Consider the following 25202-nt stretch of genomic DNA (forward strand, 5'->3'; position numbering starts at 1 on the left):
CTTCCCTTTGTGAATAGATTCTGGCTTCCTCACTAGTCATTCACTGCTGGTTTCCTTTTATCAGATTCTTCCTTCAATATTGTTGTACCTCAGGGCTCAGTGCTTTCACCTACATTCTTCCTCCTATACATCAATGATCTATTCTCTTTGACACCCAATCCTATTCACAGCTTTGTTGATGAATAGGAGGATCTGATCCTCTTATTCATCAACAAAGTTGTAGTGCTCAGGTAATTCATGCTTTAAGTTCTTCTTTAACCACACCACAAAAAATACAAATCAGAAAGACTTTCTTTTAGAATCAGCAGTGGAATTTAAAAAAAAAAAAAAAAAAAAAAAAAAAAAAAAAAACAATCTAATCTTAATAAATATGATTGTATTAAACTTCCCAAAATTTGGAAATTTTAATTCTTAGGCCTCCCGACCAACACAGCTAAGGCTAGCCAACAGCACCCATAGAGGCACCCCTCATAGGACTTTAGGCTTTAAGGACTCTAATCCTTTTCACATTTGAGTGTGTTTTTATAATTTTAATATTGTTTTCCTGACAATGTTTCAGTGACTGAGATGAAATATATAGGGATAATTAAACATGTTGTTTAATTATTTATATATGCTGTATTTTCCATTATTCAATTATTCAATTATTTTCCATTAAACCCCATAAATGGATAATGACATGATGTGAACAATTTGAAAATGCAAGAACACCAACTACAAAACATAAAAAAAGTGAATACAGTCAGAATTTGTTTCTATAATTAAATGACCTTGCTATATCATCGATGACACCATGAAACTACTGGCTAATTTAAGCATGTAAATAAGTGCAAAAAGCTCCACAAACAGATTATTTTTCCTTTCCAAATAAAAAATACTTAATATTTTACAAAGAATAATTGATAGGATAATTAAAATTCTCTTTACCGTTAGTGATGTTAATAATTGTAATGACATAAGTCAAAGAACTAATGTCCTATTCTGCTATGTAATGTTAGATTTAAAAAAAAAAAAAAAAAATTACAGCTATTAAGTTGGAATTGCTCTTAGAATAACTCCCAAATTTTTTGGTAAATTCATGCATCATACCTGCTGTGGGTTAAAGTCAATGGCAGCTTCATTGCTGCTGTTGACGCTTTTGAAACAGACTCTCTGAAATGACATTTTATAGCACTACCATTTTCTTCTTATTATTATTATTATTAAGATGGGTATCTCCATGGACTCATCACAGGAGACCCACACTGCCCATCATTCACACAATACCTATCATATATCTCCTTAAACAAATGGGGAAATCTAACCATCTAGATTACATTCAGATAATTTTTTTTCTTTAATACAAAGTTTACACATGTAATATTGCAAAATATATAGTGCATTGTTGCCATGTGTGATCAAGAGGAAAAGAAGGATCTCTGTTGCTGTGTTTCTTGAACAGCTGAAGATTAAAGTTTTGAGAGGTTGTTCCAAAGAACAGTGATAGACGGAATAAAAGAAAAAGAAGAGAAGCTGGTTCAGTAGGTATGGAGCTGGGCAGTAAACAGATCTGACCAGAAATGCTGCCATTTTTACAATCTTAGAAAAAGTGGAATGATAAATCGATCATATTTGGAAATCTGGATATTATCAAAAAGGAAGGGGAAGTAAAGTGAGATCCTTTTGAGGAGAAATTCACAAGGTTATTCTTGTCTCACTGAAGATCAAGGTGGCACTGGTTATGTAGGATATGAAATTTCGAATAACTATGCGCTATAAGATTTTCAATGAGGAAGGAAGAGGAATGGAGTGTATACTCTCATCAGCAAAACTGTGGACCAAATTTGAGGTCGATGAGAGAAGGCCATTTATATATATATATCAGAAAAAGAGTGGGTGAAAGTATAGATCCTAGTATTACAACATTTGTGACGAAATCTGAGAAGAGGAACTGGCAGCCTAACTGCAAAATGTAGAAAATAGACCATAATGGCAAGATGACAGTTTGGTGACTAGGCTTCTGTAATAAACTTGATCAAATGCTCTGGAAAAGTCAACGAGCAATCATGAGTTTCTCAAAACCCTTCCAAATGTATTTTCCACAGATTTTGTTCAAAGGTATTTGATAATTACTAGCAGATTGGCTGGAGATTGAGAGTAGCAGAATTCAAACTACTGGTTGCTAATTATCCAATAGACTTCCAGGAGGCAAAACTTAATTTTGATGACCTTCTCCCTCATTTCTGAGACAGATGAAATGAGAGAAATTGACTTTCCCTTGCTCTCAAAGACTAATCTTCAGCTGTTCATGAAACACAACAACACACATCCTTCTTCCCCCCCATGCTCTCCCCCTTTTTTTTTTGAAATGGTGGAATATAATCCCTTTTCCATCCTATAGGACAAGTGTTGGATAAGTAGAAAAGATTGAAAAGGTGATACAAGATACGTTCTGGAGTACAATCAGAGAGATACCATTAAGAGTCAACCTGTTGTTGCTATCTAAGCTATTCAAGATTAAAAACGTATTTTCCAAATGCTAAGCCTATGTTTTTTAATGGCAAAGTCATTATTCTCTTAAATTTATTTTATTATATGTTTAGTCATTTTTATATGACATGACAGTTTACCATACTTCTACAGATAAAAAAAAGATAACTATCACTATTAAAAACATATCTTTCAAAAGACCTGTTTTTTAAGGTATTTGAACACAGAATGCTGTGAGGTGGTATATTTTGTGTGTAGAGTTGATTTAGTGCTCCTGAACGATAAGAAGCCTTTTTGTATTTTAGCTGATAACATAACAATAATATGTCAATCATACACCTATTTAAAACAAAAACTTATTGTAGTTTTTGTTTCAAATGGGTGTCTGATTGACTGAGCTATTTAGTTTGTAAGTAAATTTTGTATTTTTTTTTTTTGTTATAATATGATTTTTCGGTATGGCTCCACTGCGTGGTAGAACAAAGGTTGCAAAGACCACGTTGTCGGGTGATTTGAATTTTGGGATTTTGTGCAGTGCAGTGTAGCGTGTGTGAAATGTATTCATTTAGAAAATTAAAGGATATGTGGAAGGAAATTGAAACTGGAGAGAGAGAGAGAGAGAGAGAGAGAGAGTGTGTGTATTAAATGTTTTAAAAGTGAGTGCCAATGTTAGAGTGGACAGTACTGACAGAAGGATGAAAAATTATGTTATTAATGTCAAATGTGCAGCCAAGAAAATAGAGGAGAACAAAACTGACATAAATAAAGAAATAGTGTGCTTGAATGTTATCCTTCACAGGACAAAGCACGCAACTGAAAAACTGCAGAAGCAGCAAGAACTTAGCAGGGCTGAGATGAGAAAGAAGAAGGCGATATGAAGTAGTAATAAAGACCGGGCGAACAAAAAAGAAAAACAAGTTAAAGAAAAAATTATTTATCGAGACTCAATGATCAGGAGAGTACTTAGAGTGTGACAAAATTGTGTTTCCCTCGAGCAAAAATTCATGATATTAGTCACACAATCCAAGTGAAAAAGGTAAGTCAAAGGAATCGATTGTCTTGGTTGGCAAAAATGATTTGAGAGGCAAGAAGTATTCTATGAGGAAGGATGTAAAGGAGTTGTTAGAAGAGGCAAAACTGAAGAGTGTAAGTCTCTAACCACGCTATGATAGAGGCGAACTGATTGCTAGCTAATGAGTCTATACGTAGGTTGTGCAGAAAGAATGACGTAAGATTTGTGGATCTGTATTTGATGGAAAGAAGGATTTGTACAATGCTGATGGGCTGCATATAAATGGTTTGGGTGTAAGGTGTCTAGAGAAAGAGCTTTGTTCACTGAGAATGCTGAAGCACAAATTCAGGAAAATTTAAGCAATTAGGGTGGAAGCAGGTCATTTTTGTATGAAGGCACCTATGAGGCAAGTGAGTGTGAGGATGACCAAGTGCAGAATCTAGTCTTTCAAGCAAATATATCAAATAAGGCAGTCAATTCAGGAAGTAAAGGTAAATGGGGGCCTAAAGAGATGCTGAAGTTTCTATATACTAATGCAGAAGTATCAGGAACAAGAGGAAGAAGTTTTCTGGCATTGGTTAGTGCAGCCTCACCAAAAGTTATAGGCATTAGTGAGACTTGGCTAACAGCAGATGATGTAGTTACAGGGGACAGAATGTGAAGGGCTTAGTATTTTCAAGGAAGATAGAGAAGATAGGATAAGGAAAGAGTACTGCTGATGATAGCAGATGAATTGCAGCCAAAAAAGAATAGGAGATATGCAGGAGATATTCCCTGGCCTGTGAGATTGCTACAGGCCAGGGAATTCCTTGGATGATCTGGAAGACATGCATCAGCAAATTAGTACAAGGAGTACAGGTCGAGTAATTATTACGGGGGACTTCAACTACGGAGATATAGACTGGAAGGAAGAAAAATCACACGGCAGGAAGGAAATGGAATTTATACACCTGCTGAGAGATAATTACTTAAGGCAGCATGTAATGGAGGGGACTAGAGGTAGGAGAGTACTGGACCTGGTATTTAGATCAGAAAAGCTATCCATAACCAATGTGACCACATTTCCTCAAATTGATGAAAGTAACCATGTGATCTTGACTTGGGAGACTGTAAAACATGAGGAATATTATGTAAAGAAGGGGTATATGTGGAACTATAAGGTAGGTGATTATGACAAGCATAGGAAGAGGCTTAAATCTGTGTCACGGAATAAAGAACTGCAGGGTAAGGATGTTAGTAGCGCATGGGGAGATAGTTAAGGGTCATCTAGAGGGTATATAAGGAGAAAGATGACCAGCAAACTTGTGAACAGAACAAGGCTCAGGCAAGAAAGTTGACCAGCATGGTAAGACAGGCATATGAGAAGAATCTAGCTCTTCAAGCCAAAGAAAATCTCAAAGAGTTCTTTCATTATGTTTCAAGTAAGAAAAAGAGTGACTATAGAAGATTAACCTTAATGAGCGATGATGGTCATGAGGTGACAGAAGGAGATAAAAACAGTTGAGTTACTAAGTGACCACTTTGCAAAATTATATCATCCTAGTGAGGTTGCTGTTTTAACATATGACAGATACTAGTGTGGGAACAGGGGATAAAATGTAGGTTCTCAGGATAATGCAGAATCTTAATGTAAATATACCTGTGAGATCAGATGGGATATCAGCTCGGGTTTTGCAAGAATGTGCAAGGGAACTGGCAATGCCTATAACTAGGTTCTTTAATTTAAGTCTCAGCTCTGGTAGAGCGTCAAGGGAGTGGAAAGAGGACAAAATAATTCCTTTGCATAACAGAGGTTCCCAGACTGCAGTAGCAAATAATTGACCAATCAGCATCTCAGACGTAGTGGTAAAAAGTACTGAAAAAATTGGTAAAAAAGAGAATTCAAGAATGGGTGGATAAAAATATGACATTGTATGAGGGGGAAACTTGGCTTTGTAAAGGGGTGGTCATGCCTTAGTAATTTACTAACTTTTTATAATAGAGTAACAGCAGAGTTGGATAAAGGAAATGGCTATATGATGATCTTGTGGATTTTGCAAAGGCATTTGATAGAATATCACACGGTACTCTGTTATGCAAATTAAAACAAATAGGGATAGATATGACACTGGTTAAGTGGATAAGAGGATGGCTGCTAGACAGATATCAAAAAGTGGTGTAAGGAAGGCCAGAATCGAGGGAAAAACACGGGATTAGTGGTTTGCCACAAGGTTCAGTGTTGGGAAGGTTGCTATTTAATTTGTACATAAATGATATAGGAAATAACCTGAAAGGAAATATTCAGTTGTTTGCTGATGATGCAAAATTAGGTAGAGTAATAGTTAATCAAGGTGATGTGGAGAGCTTGCAGGATGATTTAAATAGGCTGTCGGTACGGGCAATAGGTGTCAGTTTAATGGTGAGAAATGTAAAGTTATGCATTTTGCGATAAATAGATTACAAGGCATGTTTCACATTGATGGCACTGTAATCCAGGAAATAGATGAAGCTAAAGATTTAGGAGTGGTGGTTGACAGAGAGTTAAAGTTTAGAGGACATATTGCTAAGGTAGCTCATAAGATTACTTGGCTACTGAAGAACACATTATCTTCTTACAGATTCTGAGACTAAGACATGATTCTAGTGCTTCCATCACTTGTATAAGAGCATCCAAACAATCATCTACATATATCATAGGATTTTTTGCTTTGAGAGTTGTGAAAGAATGGAATGGGTTGCCAAAGTCAGTTGTGATGGCTCTGTCTCAAGGAGCGGTAGGATAGATTGTGTGGACGGTTTGGGTTTCCCGTGATGAGTTTTCTAATTCCATGTGGGTGCCTGTACAATAATAATAAGAAGAAGAAAAAGAACAAATATTGCAAACATTTTGCATCATCATCATCATCATCATCTTTAAAACATAAAAAAGTTAATTTAAGAAACAGCATCTGCTATTTCTCCTTACCTATATTTTGTCGTGAATCTGGCTTATATATCACTTCTAAGTGGGGAATGAATTTTCTAATTGCCTCTACTAATTCTTCTGGAGTAAAGCTCACAGCTGCAACATTATAGGTTCTGAGACTAAGACATGATTCTGGTGCTTCCATCACTTGTATAAGAGCATCCAAACAATCATCTATATATATCATAGGTAATCGAGTGTCTGGTCTTAAGTAACATTTATATCTGCCATATCTGAGAGCATCATGAAATATACCAACAGCATAATCTGAAAAAAAGAAATAATAATAATAGGAGAAAAAGATCTGAAAAAAATAACCAATTAATAGGTACAATTATAGCTTACTTGGAATTCAGACAACTTTTATTTCATTATCATTTGGGATATCAGCAAGGATGCTAAAAGTGTTCGGCTGAACTGGCTGCTCAAAGGAACAACCAGTTCAGCTGAATTTAAGTTCAGGAACAGGGAAGATTCCACAGGAATGGAAAGAATGTATGATAATCCCATTGCACAAGTGTGGTGTAAAGACTGAAGTGTCCAACTACAAGGGTGGTCTGAAAAGTTCTCAACCTAACAATGAAAAAATAAATTTATAATTTCAAAATTATTTTTATTTTTCAACATAATCGACATTAAGACTAATACATTTATTCCAGCGATACTCCAGCACCATTATCCCATCCTTGTAGTGGTTCTCAGTAAGATATGCAAAATACTCCTCTACAGCTGCAATCACTTCTTGATTCGAAGAAAAATGCTGGCCAGTGAGGAAGAGTTTTAGTTTTGGGAAGAGATAGAAGTCAGAGGGAGCCAAATCTGTAGAATAAGATGGATGTTCCAACAATTCATAGTGCAGATCCCTTAATTTTCTCATTGCCAAAACACCTTTGTGGGCAGGTGCATTGTCCTGATGAAAGATGATTTTTTCTTCTGCAAACCGGGTCTTTCCTCACAAATTTTTTAATCTAGTCTGGTTAAAAGATTGGAATAATATTTCCAGGAATAATGTTTTACCCTTTTCAAGATAATTAATAAACAAAATGCCTTTGGCATCCCGAAACACCAATGCCATGACCTTTCCTGCTGATGGAACTGATTTTGTCATCTATCTTTGGTGACAAAATCAGTTCCATCAGCCGGCTTCTGTCCACTGTTTTGACTGCTGTTTGGATTCTGGTGTGTAATGGTGAATTCAAGTCTCATCCATAGTCAGAAATTGACAAACAAAATCAGTTTTATTCTTGTTAAAAAGCTCCAAGCACTGTTCAGAGATTTTCATGCGAGTGCATTTTTGATCTGCTGTTAACAAGTGCAACACCCATCTTGTGCAAATCTTTTTCATTTGCAATTCTTCATGCAAAATATATCCTACATGTTCTTTTGAAATGCCTATAGTTTCAGCAATTTCATGCATTCTGACTCGCCAGTCATCCAATACCATATCGTGCACTTGATCAATGATTTCTTGTGTTGTTACACTTTTTGGACACCCTTCACGTGGATCATCTTCAAGGCTGGTACAGTCATGTTTAAACTAAGCAGCCCATTTCTTAATTGTTGAAAATGAAGGAGAAGACTGTCCATAAACTTTTATGAACTTCGAATGAATTTTTTTTGTCGTTAAACCTTCTTTTACAAAGAATTGTATAACCGCATGATACTCAATTTTATCCATTTCAAGGAATACAGACAACACTTTTGCTTCAGACAGCTCTATAAAACAAACTATTATGTGAAATTGCAGTTTCACATAGATGATTATGACAGATGTACCAATATAGAAAAAAAAATTTTTGCCGATAGTGTTGCCATCTATGGTCGAGGCCAAGAACTTTAACCTATCATTATCTCTGGAGTGGTGGTTGTAGTGAAGATTTAGTAAAAGTTAGTAACAGCTCATGTACAGAAATGAGTTGACAGAGAATCTATCTACACTTTGCAATAAACGGCATGAGTTTACTAAGAAAAGGTCAGTTCATTTGCTGCCTCTATCACTCCCCCAATGCAACCAACCACCCTGAGCTCTTTAATTTCCTCTCCCTAAAAGTCGACTTTCTCCAATCCCACTTTCCTAGCAGCGAAATCATCCTTCTAAGAAATTTTAACGTCCACAACACTAGCTGGCTTTCCTCCTCCAGTTGTACAGATCTTGCAGGCAGAGATGCAGAAACATTTGCCATCACCAACGACCTTACACAACTTGTCCAGATGTCAACCAGAATACCAGATAACCCAAACCACTCCCCAAACACCCTAGATCTCTTCCTCACAATGACCGCTCCAAATACACAGTGAAAGTAGTGAGCCCCCTGGGCAATTCTGACCACAACCTAGTGCTCATCTCCTCTCCCATGCAACAACGTTTACACAGACACTCTCATACAAGAGTAGTTTGGCACTATAACAGTGCCAAGTGGGACAGCCTCTGCAACTTCTATTCCGCATTCCCATGGTTGGACTATTGCTTCCAGTCTTCTAACCCAAACATATGCACCGAGTTTATTACCAAAGTGATCCTCACCGGCATGAATATGTACATTCTACACAACACTCTGAACTGCCATTCCCTAACGAATGGTTCTCCAAAAGATGTGCCAAGGCTGTAGAGATGAAACACCAGACACACCACAACTGGCTGAAATCAAGAACCTCATCCTCCCTCAAAGTTTACACCGAAGCCCATAATAGATGCAAAAAAAAAAAAAACAATCAACGCTTCCAAAACAGATTTCGAAAGAGCAAAAAGCAGGAAACTAGCAGTCTGTCCAAATGGCAGCCGAGCCTTTTGGTCTCTTGCCAAAGCAATTGGCCGCAACTTCTGTCCAACACTATTTCCACCTCTATCACACCCTGATGGCTATACTGCCTCATCACCCACAGAAAAAATCAATCTTCTGGCCTCATACTTCGTTTCAAATGCATGCATAACTGACAATGGTAAATGTCCCCCAACCATTTCAGACACCCAACATACAATGCCCCCCTATATCCTTTTGCCAGGATGAAATCAGAAAAATACTGTCCCAATTAGACACAAAAAAGTCTGGCCCCAATGGCATTCCCCCAATTGTTCTGAAAAATTGTGCTCCAGAAGTGACCCCTATCCTATGTCACCTATATATATATTCTCCTACTCCATTGAAATTCTATCCCACAAACTGGAAATTGGCCTATATTCAGCCCATTCCCAAGAAGGGTGACAAGTCACTGCCATCCAATTACTGCCCTATCTCGCTTACCTCAGTCCTGTCAAAGGTAATGGAAAAAATCATTAATTCCCACCTCCTACACTATCGTGAAGACACTCACCAAATAAATGACTGCCAGTATGGATTCCGCCACTGCCGATCAACAGGAGATCTACTCATATATGTCACCCATCTCTGGACAGGGGTTTGGCGAATCTCAAGTGGTTGTACTAGATATCTCCAAAGCCTTTGACTGGGTCTGGCACAAAGGCCTACTAGGCAAACTACCATGATTCGGTCTGATCCAGGACTTCTGTAGGTGGATTGCCAGTTTTCTGTCTGGATGCACACTGTGTGTGATGGTGGATGGCTCCATATTCCTCGCACCACTCAATTAATGCTGGGGTCCCACAAGGTTCTGTCCTCTCACCAACCTGTTCCTGCTGTATATTAATGACCTACTGCAAATGACCTCCAACCCAATACACAGTTTTGCAGATGACAGCACACTACACTCCTCACTTGCATTTGATAAGCTTTACCCTACACAACTCACCTCATCCTACAGAACATCAACCACCCACCACCCTCAACTCTGATCTCCAAGCCATCCTACAGTGGGGTTCGGATAACCTCATAAATTTCAACGCCAACAAAACCCAGTTCTGTCCTATTTTCCATAAAAAATAACTTTTTCCCAGTATCCTTTTCGACGATATCCAAATTTCCAGACAGCTTGAGATTTTGCTCCTCAGAATCACCCTCACATCAAACCTTTCCTGGCACAACATATCTCAAACATTGCATCCTTAGCCTCAAAAAAACTAGGATTTCTCTTCCGATTAAGATGCTACTTCACCCCTGAACAGCTACTAACATTATAAAAGTCATAAATCCACCCAACTATTGAATACTGCTCCCACATATGGGGTGGGACCCTAAAAGCTCTCTCAAAATGCTCGACTCAATGCAGAGGAGGGCAATTGGACTTATCAATGATCCATCCTTTACCAACTCTCTCCCCCCACTTTCACACAGACGTTTGGTCTCTGCAGTAAGTATATTCTACAAATATTTCCATGGGAAATGCTCATCCGAAATAACATCAATAATTCCCCCGCTCAGTACTAAGCTCATTGGAACACGTGCAGCTGCTGCACAACATCCCTTCACAGTACACCTAGAAACAAACAGAACAAATTTCTTTTCCTCTTCCTTCATCCCTGCAACTGCTGCACTGTGGAAGTCTCCCACCTGCTGTGTTTCCCAACGAATACAATTTAAAGTCATTCAAATCAAATGTAAACAAATTCCTCCTTTCCCAACCCACCACCCATACACGGTACTAATGTACTATAGGTTGACCAATCAACCTCCTGTGCATGGGCCCAACATAAAAAAAAAAAAAAAAAGTTAAAGCAACTTGCTCAGATTTTTCTAGTTGACAAGCTTAGGTGTTGGTTATTCACAACTTATTTTAATGATATTGCAACATCAAACAAAATTAATTTCTAAAATGCTGTTTGTTTTGCTGGATTTCAAACCAGCATCTTCAAATGTAGAAAGTCTTTTACTATGTTAAAAATACGAAGCAATTTTATAAGCTAGGTTTTAATCCTTTTTCCCAAGTAAGCAAACAGACAAGTAAGTTAAGTTTGCGAATTAACATAGTTCAAGTCTGAGGCAACTCGTAGTAAAGGTGGAGTAAGCACTGATCACTTTCCTTAGTATTTTCCCCCTAATGCAAAGCACATCCCCTTGCGGAGATGTAGTATGATACTATGCATTAAAGGCAAGGGCCACTACCCAGACCAGTTTTGACCTTGATTGAGGTCTCGTCAGTGGGAGCCAGACCCCCCCCCCCCCCGAAAAAAATGGCAAGGTTGAAGTAATGCAGAGCTTATAAATTTTACCTAAACAAGTTGCCACAAGGTGCTTTGACCTTATTAAATAAAAATCTCAGGATGAGCGTAAGATGTAGAAAGTTTTTTACCTTGGGTATATATTGTTAAAGATACCAAGCAATTTTATAAGCTAGGTTTTAATCCTTTTTCCCAAGTAAGCGAAGAGACAAGTAAGTCAAGTTTGTGCCTGAACATGTTCAAGTCTGAGGAAACTTGTGGCAAAGGTGGAGTAAGCTCTGATCACCGTCCTTAGTATTTTCCCCTAATGCAAAGCACATCCCCTTGCAGAGATGCTATGCATTAAAGGCAAGCGCCACTACCCAGACCGGTTTCGACTTTTATTGAGGTCTCGCCAGTGGGATCCAGACCCCAAAAAAATGCCAAGGTTGAAGTAATGCAGAGCTTATAATATCGGAGCTTATTCCACCTTTACCACGAGTTTGCATAGAGTCATACATCTCCGCAAGGGGATGTGCTTTGCATTAGGGGAAAATACTAAGGAAAGTGATCGGAGTTTACACCACCTTTACCACGAGTTGTCTCAGACTTGAACTATGTTCAGGCACAAACTTGACTTACTTGTCTGTTTGCTTACTTGGGAAAAAAGATTAAAACCTAGCTCATAAAATTGCTTGATCTTTAACACGGCATCTTCAGAGCAGGTGAAACAAATTGTAATGGAAAAAAGACTGTTCAAATCATTCTGAAGTATCGCATATCAGCTGCATTCCTGATTGCCTTGCCTATCTTTAGAGTATCAGCAAATAGCTTAATGTCACCCGTCAAATCCTTCCTGATGCCATTAATGTATAGACAGGATGAACTAAGGAGTAATCTTTGTGGTACACTGCTCGTTACCTTACATCTTGCTGATTCACATTCCCAATATACCACTTTTTTGATGTTTGTCAGTCAGCCATACTCTTATCAATGCTAATATTTATAATCAAATTCCAAATTTTTAAGTTTATGCAACAGTTTTCCATGCTGTATCCTATCAAAAGCCTTTCCAAAATCTAAAAGTATCATGGTATATCCATTCCGCCCCCTGTCTAACTGAATGGTAACATTATAAAATGTGAGTAGTTATTGATTACTCACATTATATAAACAAAATTAATTTATAGAAGGAAGTTTATCAACTGGCTTATATTTTGCTGGATTTCAAGCCAGCATCTTCAGAGTGAACACATGTTACGGTTTACACGCAAGAATGAGTAAGTGAAACAATTCAAAATGTAATAGACAAAAAGATCTAACCTCCTAATTTGGAGACCTCTAATGTTGAATAAAAAAAGTATTACAGTTGAGTAAGAGTTGATGTTAGAATGACAGTCTCCCAAACTTTTGGCAGATTAATGCAATCATACTTGTTAAGATTAGGAGAATGCTTCATAGCCACCGATTCTTCTATCTTTTCCCATTTATAGAAAGCCAACGTACACATATTTACAACAATCACATCATTTTTCAGCCCAGCATTATAGAATTCTAAAAGCATGTACGCAGAGAGATAGGGCTATTTGTTCTAAAGATGCAGCTTTTTCATAGAACTCAACTATTTTCAACATATTTTCTTGGCCACTAATGATGCAGCTTTTTCATAGAACTCAACTATTTTCAAGATATTTTTGTGGCCACTGGTTATAGCTCCCAGAAAATACTCTGCTTGGAAAGAAGTCAATGGACATCCTAATGGGCAAGGTGCATTGTGCCATGTAACGAGTACGTGTTTGTAGCTGTAAAACTATGTCTGGCTGAAATGGCTGCGAGAAGGGAACTGATGGAGTTTGAAAGAGGCATTGTGATAGGATGACAAGTTGCAGGCCTATCTGTTCAAAAAAACTGTTGACAAACTGGGCTGTCCCAGGTCAACAATCAGTAAAACCAAACTGAGATGGAAGCACATGGAGTCAACTGCAAGTGTTACCCATAGTGGATGACCCACCACACTTGCCAAACGTGACCATACTATGAAGGATAATATGTAAAATCCACTATTTGTTGGCTGACACATTCAATGTGGAGTTCCAGACATCAACTGCAACACAAATCACAAATCTGCACAAAAACATTCAGAACCAAGGCTCACAACTTACCCAAACCAACATGCTCTGTTATGGAGCAACAAATCATGCTACACTCTCCACTGAGCAGATGGATGGGTGTGTCAGATAGCTAATGAATATTTCTTACCAGAGTGCTTAATTCCCAGCTATGAAAATCAGAGATGGCAGTGCGATGGTATGGTCCTGTTTTTATTAGTTTGGCCTCAGACCTCTCCTTGTGATGCCATGAACACTGAACTCTGAGAGGTATCTGAACATTCTGGACAATACAATAATATTTTGTGGTGTTTCTACAGAACTGACCATTATCTCTTTCAACAAGACAAAGCATCATGTCATAAGGCTGCTGCTGTAACTGTGTGGTTTGTAGATATGAATGGCACCACACTTGATTGACCTCCACAGAACCTACAGGAAGAAATGTTCAAAATTCCAATTGATTGCTATTGTATACTTTGCGGAAAATATGCCCTGTAGGATTGCTGCTGTTATCACAGCAAAAGGAGGTCCTACATCTTATTAAGGTCAGCACCATTCCATATAATTGAGATACATCTGAGAAGATAGCCAAAGTTCTAATAAAATATAACCTTCACACCATATTTCAAATTAGCAACTTTGATCCACTCTTCTAAGGACACCATCCTCTAGCATATCCTGACGTGTACAAAGTTCCTTGTGACTGTGACTTGGTCTAGTCCTCACACTCCTACTAACCACACCTTTATTCAACTTCCAGGGTTAATCCCTTGTTCTAGTCCCTATAGTCAAGTGCTGAAACATTTCCCCTCTTCAATCTATCCTTATAGGGAACATTCAACAGGCCACTCACAATCCTGGACACTCGCCTCTGAATCCTCTCCACTGCTTCCTCATCCCAAGAAACCCAGGGGACAAGACTTGAGCACAGTAATCCAGATGTAGCCGTATCAAGGCCTTTAAAGAGGAATAATAGCTTCCTTATCTCTACTTGTTAATGTGTTCTTCATTAGCCAAGTAATCTTATGGGCTACTTTAGCAATATGTCTTCTAAACTTTAACTCTCTGTCTACCATCACCCCTAAATCTTTAGCTTTATCTATTACCTGTAGTACAGTGCCATCAATGTAATATATGGCATGCCCAAGGTTCAGAGGGCACACTGCAAGAGTTGTCCTGTGTTGTCTTTTGCAATGTCAAAAGACAACACAGGACACTGCTGCTATGATATAAAGGATAATCACAGGTATAGATAATGAAGAGGTTGGATCGTGGCATTAAATGGACTGCACATGGATCATTGAACACAAATTTGATCATCAAGTTTCAACTGTAATGAGGAAATTCTAGAGAAGGCCTGGAGATGAATAACTAAGGCAATCTCAAGACAGCAATATCAGAGAAGCAGATGACAAAATGCCAGATGTAGAGATAAGTGAATGGACAGAAAAGAGGGATATAATAGAAATGTTTAAGTTGACGAGTGGATTTTATAGGATTAACATAGAGAACAGAACATTACATATAAAGTGGAGACTGAAAGGGGAAGAAAAGAAGCCATCCCAGAAAGATGTATAATGGGAAGATGATGATGATGTAAGGAGTAGATTATTTTTTAGATGGAGAGTGGTGAGTGAATAGACTGCACTGGATTATGTCAATGAGTTTTGAGACTCAGTATGACAGATATGCTGCCAGTTGTATAAAGCCTATTTAAGCGTGTTGAAAAGTCTGCTGGAGATTTTGTAGGAATATTAACAATAATATTCATATAAAGTATCAGGAAGTCAAGAAATGTTGAAGGACTAGAATGTTATGTTTACTTTCTCAAAAGTTATTCAATTAAGGATAATATTATTATTAAGAGAGACCTCCAGGGAGTCAGGGACTCATCGAGGGAGGCCACATATTACACACACCAGCTATTATACTTGTTCTTGACTTTATTCACACCGCTTACATTTAAAAAAAAAAACTGCTTGCACTCACAACATCCAATGGCAATCCATTCCAATCACACCACCACATGAGAGAAAAAATCTAGCCTTCACCCCCTTCTTAGCAGCATTCATTCTCAGCTTCCAAGGATGCACTCTTGTCCTTTCCCAACCTCAATAAATTGAAAAATTCCAACAACTGAAATCCTGTATGATCCTTTCAGAACTTTGTAAGTCTCAATCATATTATCCCTCTTTCTACTGTTTGCTAGTGTCTGCAGTCTACAAATTCTCAATCTGTCTTCATAATCAGCATTCCATAATCCAGATATCATTTTTAACACTCTCCTTTGCACTCTCTCCAATATATCAGAATCACAAACCAAAAGACCAGACTTGCTCACATTCTATAACACTGTTATAGAATGCGAGCAAGTTGCTAAAACATGACCTTCCCTTAGTAAACCTTAGTAAACCCATGTTGTCATTGCAAAGTAGGGATTCACTGTCAACCCATTTCTAAATGCGAGCCCTACCCAATTTTTCCAAAATCTTCACCTTCACTCGTGAGATACTGATTGGTCGATGGTTGGATACATCGGTCTATGCACCACCCTTATGCAATGAAATTATCATACATTCTTTTCATTTCTGTGGAATCTTCCCTGTTCTGAGACTCATATTAAACAGCCTGGTCAAAGAATAAATTAAAGATACCAAGAAATTATATACTTGGTTTAATCCTTTATCCAAGTGTAAGCAAACAAAGTTTGCACCTGAAGTATTTTTCAGGACTGGGACAACTCATGGTAAAGGGTGTATGACTTCACATCACTTGCCTTACTGTCGCATAATGCAAAGCACATCTCCTTGCAGAGATGTATAATGCTATGCATTATGAGAAGGATTACTACCCAGACCGGTTTCGACCTTTATTGAGGTCTCATCAGTGAGAGCCAGACCCAGAGGTGATACCAAGGTTGAAGTAATGCAGAAGTCATATTTTCATATACAAGTTGCCAAAAGGTGTCACACCTTGCTATTATAATACTCTGGATTAGAGGTAGTCAGCTGTTGAAAGTTTTTCCGCTTGGTTATACTATAAATTAAAGATACCAAGAAATTATACAATTGGTTTAATCCTTGTAAGCAAACAAAGTTTGCACCTGAAGTATTTTCAGGACTGGCTCCCACTGATGAGACCTCAATAAAGGTCAAAACTGGATCTAGGTAGTGACCCTTCTCTTAATGCACAGCATTATACATCTCTGCAAGGAGATGTGCTTTGCATTATTTGTAACTAAGGTGAGTGATGTAAAGTCATACCACCTTGACCAGGAGTTGACCCAGTCCTGAAAATACTTCAGGTGCAAACTTTGTTTGCTTACACTTGTATAAAGGATTAAACCAAGTATATAATTTCTTGGTATCTTTAATTTATAGTATAACCAAATGGAAAAAACTTTCAACAACAGCCTGGTCAAAGAATTAGCCAATTCAGTTGAACGCTCTTTTAGCACATATGCTGATATCCCATCAGTCCCTATTGTTGAATTCTTGTTCAGTTTGTGCAACAGCTCTAATACCTCATCCTCATACACCTGAATTTCTTCATTCAGTGAAGAGCTAGCAGTAAGCTCAATGTCGCTTATACCAGGTTGATAGCTTTAAACAAAATGCACACTCATTAGTTGAACAACTTCTTCTGCATCTGTAACCCTCACACCATCTGCATTTACAAGTTATTCTTTCATATTCATTCTTTCTTTTGCTTGCAGCATATCGACAGAAATCCTTTGGATTGTCTTTAGCACGCAGAGCCAGTTTCTTTTCATACTCAGACTTTGCTTTCCATACAACAGCTGTGACTATTCTAGCCTGCTGCTTATAATTTTCATAATGCAAATCATCCTTATGCACACAGTATTCCTTCCACATCGATGCACATAGTATTCCTTCCACATCATCCTTTTCTTACAAATCTCTTGCTTAATAAGATTACACATCCATTTGATCCTACCCTATTTATTCTTTAAACTCTCGGGACACAATCTGATATTGCATCATTTAAGCATTATTTAAATGCTTCCCATGCACTGTTGATATTCTTCCTATCCATTAACTGATCCCATTCCACTGAACTCAGTATACTCCTCAGTTGGTCATAATTTCCTGCTTTGTAGTTTAGCATGTAACCTTTTCTGAATGGAACATTCATAAACTTAGTCACTTCTCAAGTGAGTACTGCATGATCACTGTCACCAACCGAGGCAGAATAGTTACATCTTTAAATGAAGCGCCCTCTACTATAATTAAATCTAACACTCTTTGACCTTGATTTCCTTCTGTCACATGCTGCTTGGGGAAGTTGTAACAGCTCAATAAATGCATTTTCATTCTTCTCATGAGATTCTACTGCTACTCAATCAATATTTGGATAATTAAAGCCCCTGATTGTGATTACTCTTTTCTTGTTCATCTTGTCTATTTGGTGATGCAATTCTTCATCACTAGCAACCGATCCACCAGGTCTGTAACAACATCCCACTATGTGACTGATCTTGTTAGATTCCACCTCACACCAGATGGCTTCAAACTAACTGATACATGAAATACTGTTAGTAGTAGTACAATCATAGGTCTCAACTCTAACTGGATTCAAGTCATCTGATATCATTAGCAAAATGCTCCCTCCTCTCCTATCTTTCCTAAAAGTAGTGTACCCTTTATGCTCAATACAAGTAAGTATGTCTGATTCTGATAGCCAGTCTCATTAATGCCTACAATCTGAAATCCCAACATATTGACCAAGGCAACAAACTTTACCCTTTTGTTTCTGATACTCCCTAGCATTTGTGTACAGATATGATAATCTACTTGCATGTTCTTTTGTATATTCTTGTCTGCATGACATAGTTGGAGATCTCTAGAGAAATCTCTAGAGCAATATCTTTAGAGAAATCTCTAGAGCACACTAGAGAAGAATAGAGATCTTGCAGATCTCTATTCTTCTCTAGTGTGCCTGATACATGTAGACATCTTTGAAAATGTTTGATGGGACCGAACGAGACGAAAACAAAGTTGAAATTGTTCTCTCCTCGTCAACATTTCCATGACAAAGCCCATTCCTGTCATAAACACATTTATATAACATTGTCACTCTTACACTTACATTCTCACCATTCCTTCCTTTATAATTTAGTTTCTCTGACTCTCTCTGTTAGGTCTCATACCAATTATTAGTGTTTTTAGACTTCTGATACCAAATGCATTCTGGTGTAGGCTTTCCCTCTTATACAAATCCAATCTTCTCTCAAACCCACTCCACTCAAAAACTCGCATTCATTTTTTCTACACAGCCTATGCATTGAATCGTTTGCCATCATAGCTAGCCTTTCTTCTTAATTCATTTCATCATATTGAGGTAAAATACTGATGATTTCACTTTCTCACTTTTCACTCTCGCCTCTTCCACCAACCCTTTCATGTCCAATCTCATACTGAACTTATCGCTAGTTAAGTCGTTAGTACCTACTACAATTACGATCTCATTTACTTTTCTTTTCTGTTTCTGAATTACTTCCTTTATATTCTTAATTTTTGCTCCAGGAAAACTCGAAGTTATAACTCGCTCATCAATAGCATGCTTTATTATAGTCACCAAATCAAATAAATATCTTCAGTAAAAAGTGTGAGGAAACAGCTTAATGCCGTTTCATCATCATCATTATGGTTTATATTATTAGTAACTTCTTATCAACAATTTTTCTCCAAATTTGGCTGTTCTCTGTCAGTCTTCCAATATTTGTCAGATCTTATATTTTGGTCTTCTAAGGCAGGCTTTACTGCATCAATCCACCTAGATTTTCGTCTTACTCTTGGTCTTTTCCATCTCATCCTGCCAACAAACACCTGTTTTGCTAACCTTTCTTTTCCAATTCTGTTTGAGTGACCACTTGAAATTAGCTATTTTCACACATTCCAATGCTAATAATATTAAGTTCCTTTCTAGTATTTTCATTTTTAATATGATTCTGCCATTGATGTCAGTTCATTCCCCTAATTTTTCTCCAAACTCTCCTGTCTGTGGTCTTCAGTCTTTGAATAGGTATTTTACTTCTAATCCAACTCTCAAATTCATAAGTGAAAATTGTATACAACTATGTCATGTTCTGAGTCATTTCTCTTATTCCATATAAATTTATTCAGTTGACTTTCTGCCATTTCAGATTGTCTTTATTCTATTTTCTATTTCTATATTTAATTTGTTATATTCACTACATATTGTACTTTAATAGCTGAAATGTTTTACTTGTTCTACAGGTTGCAGCTGATGATTTCAATGCTCTGCCTATTTTCATAATCTTTGTCTTTTTTATTGCTGATTTTCAAAGCAAATCTGTTAAAGGAGTTATTCAATTTAGTTAAGGAATCCTAAAGACCATGTGCTGGATATATCTAAGAGCATAATATTATCTGCATAAAGTAAAGAGCTAGATTAACATCTCCAATTTGGATATCAGGCCTAATGCCACCTGATTCATAATGTGATCCATACAAATGATGAATAACAGTGGAAGATAGTGTATACACTTGTTTTACACCTGATTTTACATTAAACCATCTTCCTGCACCTCCTTAAATTCTAATTGTTGACTTCCACTCAAATACAAACCATGCATTTTTCAACATAATGTCCCATTCTTACTATATAATTTATACCATTTTTAACAGCTTTCTCTTGGCACTTTGTCATATGCCTTTTTCCAGATCTACCTTAAAAAACAGATCATTGTTACATTTATTCTCATTATTTCTGAATATTTGGTATAAAGTGAAAGTATTATCCAATGATAATTTCTGTTTGGCCTGAATCTAGTTTGTTTTCCCTGCACAATTTTTCTTAATCTCTTTTCCAATATGCTTGTATAAATCTCACGTGAAACACTCAGTATGGAAATTCCTCTGTAACTCCCACATTCACTTTTATTTCTTTTTGTTATAGATGGGTACTACTCATTCATATGGTAGCTCTATTCCAGCTATCCAAAACTCAACCTTCTGACCATGCCTTTAAATTTTGCAGCAACTGTAAAACATTTATACAGGAAGGTCTCATTTTATGAAGGGGTTACATTTCCAGCTCACTGTTCATAAAAAATCATTTGTAAATTGAAGTAAAAGTATTGGTTGCTTCAGTACAAAACTTACCTCTATGAGTTAATAATTTTGTAATTTTTATAAAGAATTATAGTTATTTTATAATTATTTTACATAAATAATATTTATAAATAAATATTATAACATAATGGAGAAGCCTTTATGAGATGGGTCTAGATGGTCACTGATAGCTCCTTGTCCTTCCTGGTTAAAAAAACGAAACAAGGATGTCTACTGGGCCTTTTTCCTACTCTCCTCCAGCATGTTATAATATGATTTCATGGCATTTGTTTCAGCTCTTTGGATGGAAGAGCTGAGTTCCCAGTCATTATCACAGGCAGTCTGTATCTGTGTTAAATATTCTTTAAATGTCTCCATGATGAGGGTCCTGAGTGGTACCATTTCTTGTGCTTCCTCATCCTCCTCACTGTCCTTTTTAGCAAGTTGTGTTGCCAGCTCTTCCAAATCTCCCTTCAAAAGCAGCTCTCCATGACTTTCCTAGCAACTCATTGACATAATAAAATCAATATTCCTGATGTCAACAATCCTGGCCATTATCAGCCACTTCTAAATTAGGCTCAAATCCAGGAAAGTCAGGAATTGTATCAGGCCACAATTTCTGCCAGACACCATTAATAGATGACACTGACATTTCTTCCCAGGCTTCTGCAATGTTTGTTATGCTCTTACGGGGTATTAAAGGACTTCTATAAATTAAAGATACCAAGAAATTATACACTTGGTTTAATACTTTATCCAAGTGCAAGCAAACAAAGTTTGCACCTGAAGTATTTTCAGAACTGGGGCAACTCATATATAGAAACTAAAGCCTTCAGAAGCTAAAGGACTTCTAGTAGTCTATCATAGACAAAGAATCAAATTCTTATGCTGTCTTGACAACCCCAAACCTCTGAAAGTTGTGTATAAGTAGTATGTCTTGACGTAGTGTAGGGTGGCATAACATGCAAGGCATCCATATGTAAATCTTCAAGTTTGTTGGAGGCCTGGGGGCATTGTTAAGACTAAAACGACTTTATTAGGCAAGTTATTTGTAGCACAAAATTTTGAGACTTCTGTACAAAAGTATGAAGTGTACCATTCAGTAAAGATAGTCTAGGTCACCCATGCTTTTTTTCAGAATGCCAAACAGGCATACGAATCTTAACAATCCCTATCATAGAATGTGGTCTGTCTGCATGGTACCATCAACAGTGGTTTTAATTTGAATGTGCATTACCACTAATGTAATGCAACAGACACAGCAATGTAAGTCTGCCTTTGCAAGCTTAAATCTACTAGATAGATTTCTCTTCACAGGCTATGTATGTCCTACTAGGTATCTTTTACTAGCACAGACCTGTTTCATCCACATTAAAAACCAAATTAGGGGGTGTAGCTACCTTTAATTATTTTCTGGAATTTAGCTGGATGCTCATTTGCTACAGAAACATCAGTACTAGATGCTTCACCAAAAATTTTAACACTGCAAATTTCTGTGGGATTTTTGAATCTGAAAATCCAAATGCATGCCTCAAATGACTCTTTTTCTACTAGGTTTCTTCGTTTATTTCATTCAACAAGGACAATTCCTTGTTGAATGAAATAGTGATCATGGCCTTGTCCATGATCACTGTTTGAGTTACAGGAATGTTGTTTTGATTCTTATCATCAATCCACAGCACTGACAATTTTCCATTACTTTATTCCTTGGATATATGCTCTTGACACTTTTACATTAACAATCTCTGCATGTGAACACTTCATTATATCTGCATTGGTTACTGTTGTTGAAACTGTGGAAGACATTAATATTAATGCTTTATACACATCCGAATGATGTTCATCGGATTCGATATGTCTTTCGCTATATCATTAATGTACTTAATATTGCTTAATGTACTTAATATTTCACTATACTATTAATGTACATTAGTGGTATCAAGGCAAAGAGTAGTGATCATAGTACAGAGTTGTCTGGACAGTTCATCACCGACAATTCATTCGGAGAAAATTGATTGCCGACAATTCATCGTGGAGGAAAATTCATCACGAAGACTATTCACCGCAAGGAAAATTTATCGCGGATATATGTGGAAAAAAAAATTTCCCATATAAGAAAAATTTAAAAAAAAATATTTCTTTTAAAAAAATTTACATATAAAGTTATTCACATTCTTTCTTACTACAGGCTGTATAGATGTAATATTAATTGTTACAGAACTAGGATAGGATAGTGAGGGAGAAAGAGCACCATATATAAGAATATTTAGGGAGAATAGTTAGACCCAACTAATATCGTGGCAATCTTAAGACGTACCTTTTAGCCTAGTGATTACTGTCTAACCAGAAAGGATTATTAAAGATCTGATTTCTGACAACAATCAGCAGTTGTAATAACTGAGACTTATTTTTAGGAGGTAAAAGAACACCATAAACGATATTATACATAAAAAGATAACATGAAATCTATTAGTGAAAATTAAAATTATTTGAACTGTTTGTTACCCACTAAAACACGTTAAAACAAGTGTCGTGCACCTAGAATGTCATGATGGTTCTCTCTGTTTTTATTTTTTTTATGCCTTCAAAATTGTACTATTAGCCACTTCAAAGGAGCAATTATTATTCTGTTGTTATTAAAACGACTTAAAAATTTCTCTTCAAGAGGAACTCGAATAAGTATAATCAAGCATCTCTCTATCAATATTTGTAGTCCTGAAAAGGATTGTTTTGATGATCATGAAAAGGATCACTTTTTATTTCACTATCATCATGCTTATCAAGGATTTAGGCCTAGCATGGCCTGTTCCGGCCTTAGAAGTCATCGTTGAATCGTTTAAGAGGACGTAATGGTTTTCTTTTTCCTAATGGCTTGTACTTTAAGGCTTGTTTTGGTAATCTTTCTGTTTTCATTCTTTGAATGTGTTCCATCCATTTATGTTTATATTTTTTAATTTTTTCTATTACTGCAGTTTTTATCATAAACTTCATTTCTGCTGTTATTAATCTTCGTTTGTCTATTTGTTTTATTGTCCAGATTTCGCTTCCATACATTAAGCCTGGTAGGGCTAATGTATTGTATACTTTTAGTCTGGTTTGTTTTTGAACTAGGTTCGGTTTAAATATAGAGTTAATTACACCTGTTATTTTTAAATATTTTGCAATTTTTACATTTATGTCTTTTTCATTTTCATATTTGATCATACATCCTAGGTAGTTAAATGAATTCACCTGTTCTAAGATCTTGTTATCTATTACTATTTTAGTTCTTGCTGGCTCTTGTCCTTTAAAGGCCATAGTTTTCAATTTTTTCTGTTGATATTATCATACCATAATCTTTGGCTATCTCATTTAGATCTAAAATAGCTTTCTGTAAATTATCTTCAGAATTTGTAATTATTATTTGGTCGTCAGCAAAGCGGAGAGTGTTTAAGTTCACTGTAGGAGAAACTTTAATTCCTTGATGTAAATTTTTATTCCATTTTATTTTTATTTCATTTAGGTTAATATTAAAAAGAGTTGCTGAGAGGGGACATCCCTGTCGGACCCCTTGGTTTATCTCTCTTATATATGATAGCTCGTGATTTAATCTTATTTGTATTTGATTATTTTCATATATACTTGTGATAGCTTTTAGGATATTATTTGGTATTTGTCTTCCTTTTAATATGTTTCTTTTAACTTTGTCAAATGCTTTTTCAAAGTCAATAAATGCAATATGTGTTTCTAAATTGTATTCTCTTCTTTTCTCTATTATTAATTTCAGGCAAAAGGCCAGGTCTATACATGATCATCCTTTTCTAAATCCATTCTGTACTTCTAAAATAAAGTTTTCGGAATATTTCGTTAGTTTGCTATTTAAAATTCTGCTATATATTTTGTAACAGGAATTTAGTATACTGATACCTCTATAGTAGTTTTTAGGGTCATCTCTATTACCTTTTTTAAAGATAGGAATAATAATTGCTTTTTTCCATTCTATTGGGGGGGGGGGGATACCAGTTGAATAAAATTTTATTTAAAAATAATAAGAGTCTTTCTTTGAATCTTGTTCCTACGTATTTATATAGTTCTGAACCTGGCTTATCTTCTCCAGGTGATTTTCTGTTTCTTGTTTCTTTCAGGCTGATTTCTAATTCTTCTTTAGTTATTTCCTTTTCATTTTCGTTAATCGTTTGCCAGTTGTCTTTTTTAAAATATCTGTCTGTCCACAATTCTGTGTAGTAATTTAGAAATTCTTCTAATTTCAATTTGGTGTTCAATTTTATGTTTTCTTTGGTATCTGCATTTAAGTGTTTCAAAATCTTATATACATTGGATCTTATTTTATATAAATCATGTTCTAAATTAGAAACAAATTTGTTCCATGCTTCTCTATGTCTTTTCTGACATAGAGAATCACATTTATATTCTATTTCATCTTCTAATCTTTTGCTGCTTAACCATTTGTGATAGGCTTCTTTTTTCTATTTGATTATTTCTTTGATTGTATCATCCCAAATCTTCGGTTTTTTCCTTTTATTGAATTTTTTGGTCT

The 25202-nt window shown here is 36.4% G+C and overlaps 1 protein-coding gene across 1 annotated transcript in view; it reads right to left on the reverse strand.

Moving 5' to 3' along the window:
- The window catches only part of Tdh (L-threonine dehydrogenase), a 240374-nt gene that overhangs the window by 6981 nt on the left and 208191 nt on the right, over window positions 1–25202 (reverse strand). Inside the window, exon 7 of the mRNA XM_090401872.1 lies at window positions 6426–6692. Coding sequence (XP_090257998.1) covers window positions 6426–6692 — 267 coding nt within the window. The remainder of the gene's footprint in view (window positions 1–6425; window positions 6693–25202) is intronic.

The sequence above is a fragment of the Typopeltis vanoorti genome, chromosome 12, assembly GCF_054136105.1.
Source record: "Typopeltis vanoorti isolate ZY-2024b chromosome 12, IOZ_Tvanoo_1.0, whole genome shotgun sequence".
Classification (NCBI taxonomy): Eukaryota; Metazoa; Arthropoda; class Arachnida; order Uropygi; family Thelyphonidae; genus Typopeltis; species Typopeltis vanoorti.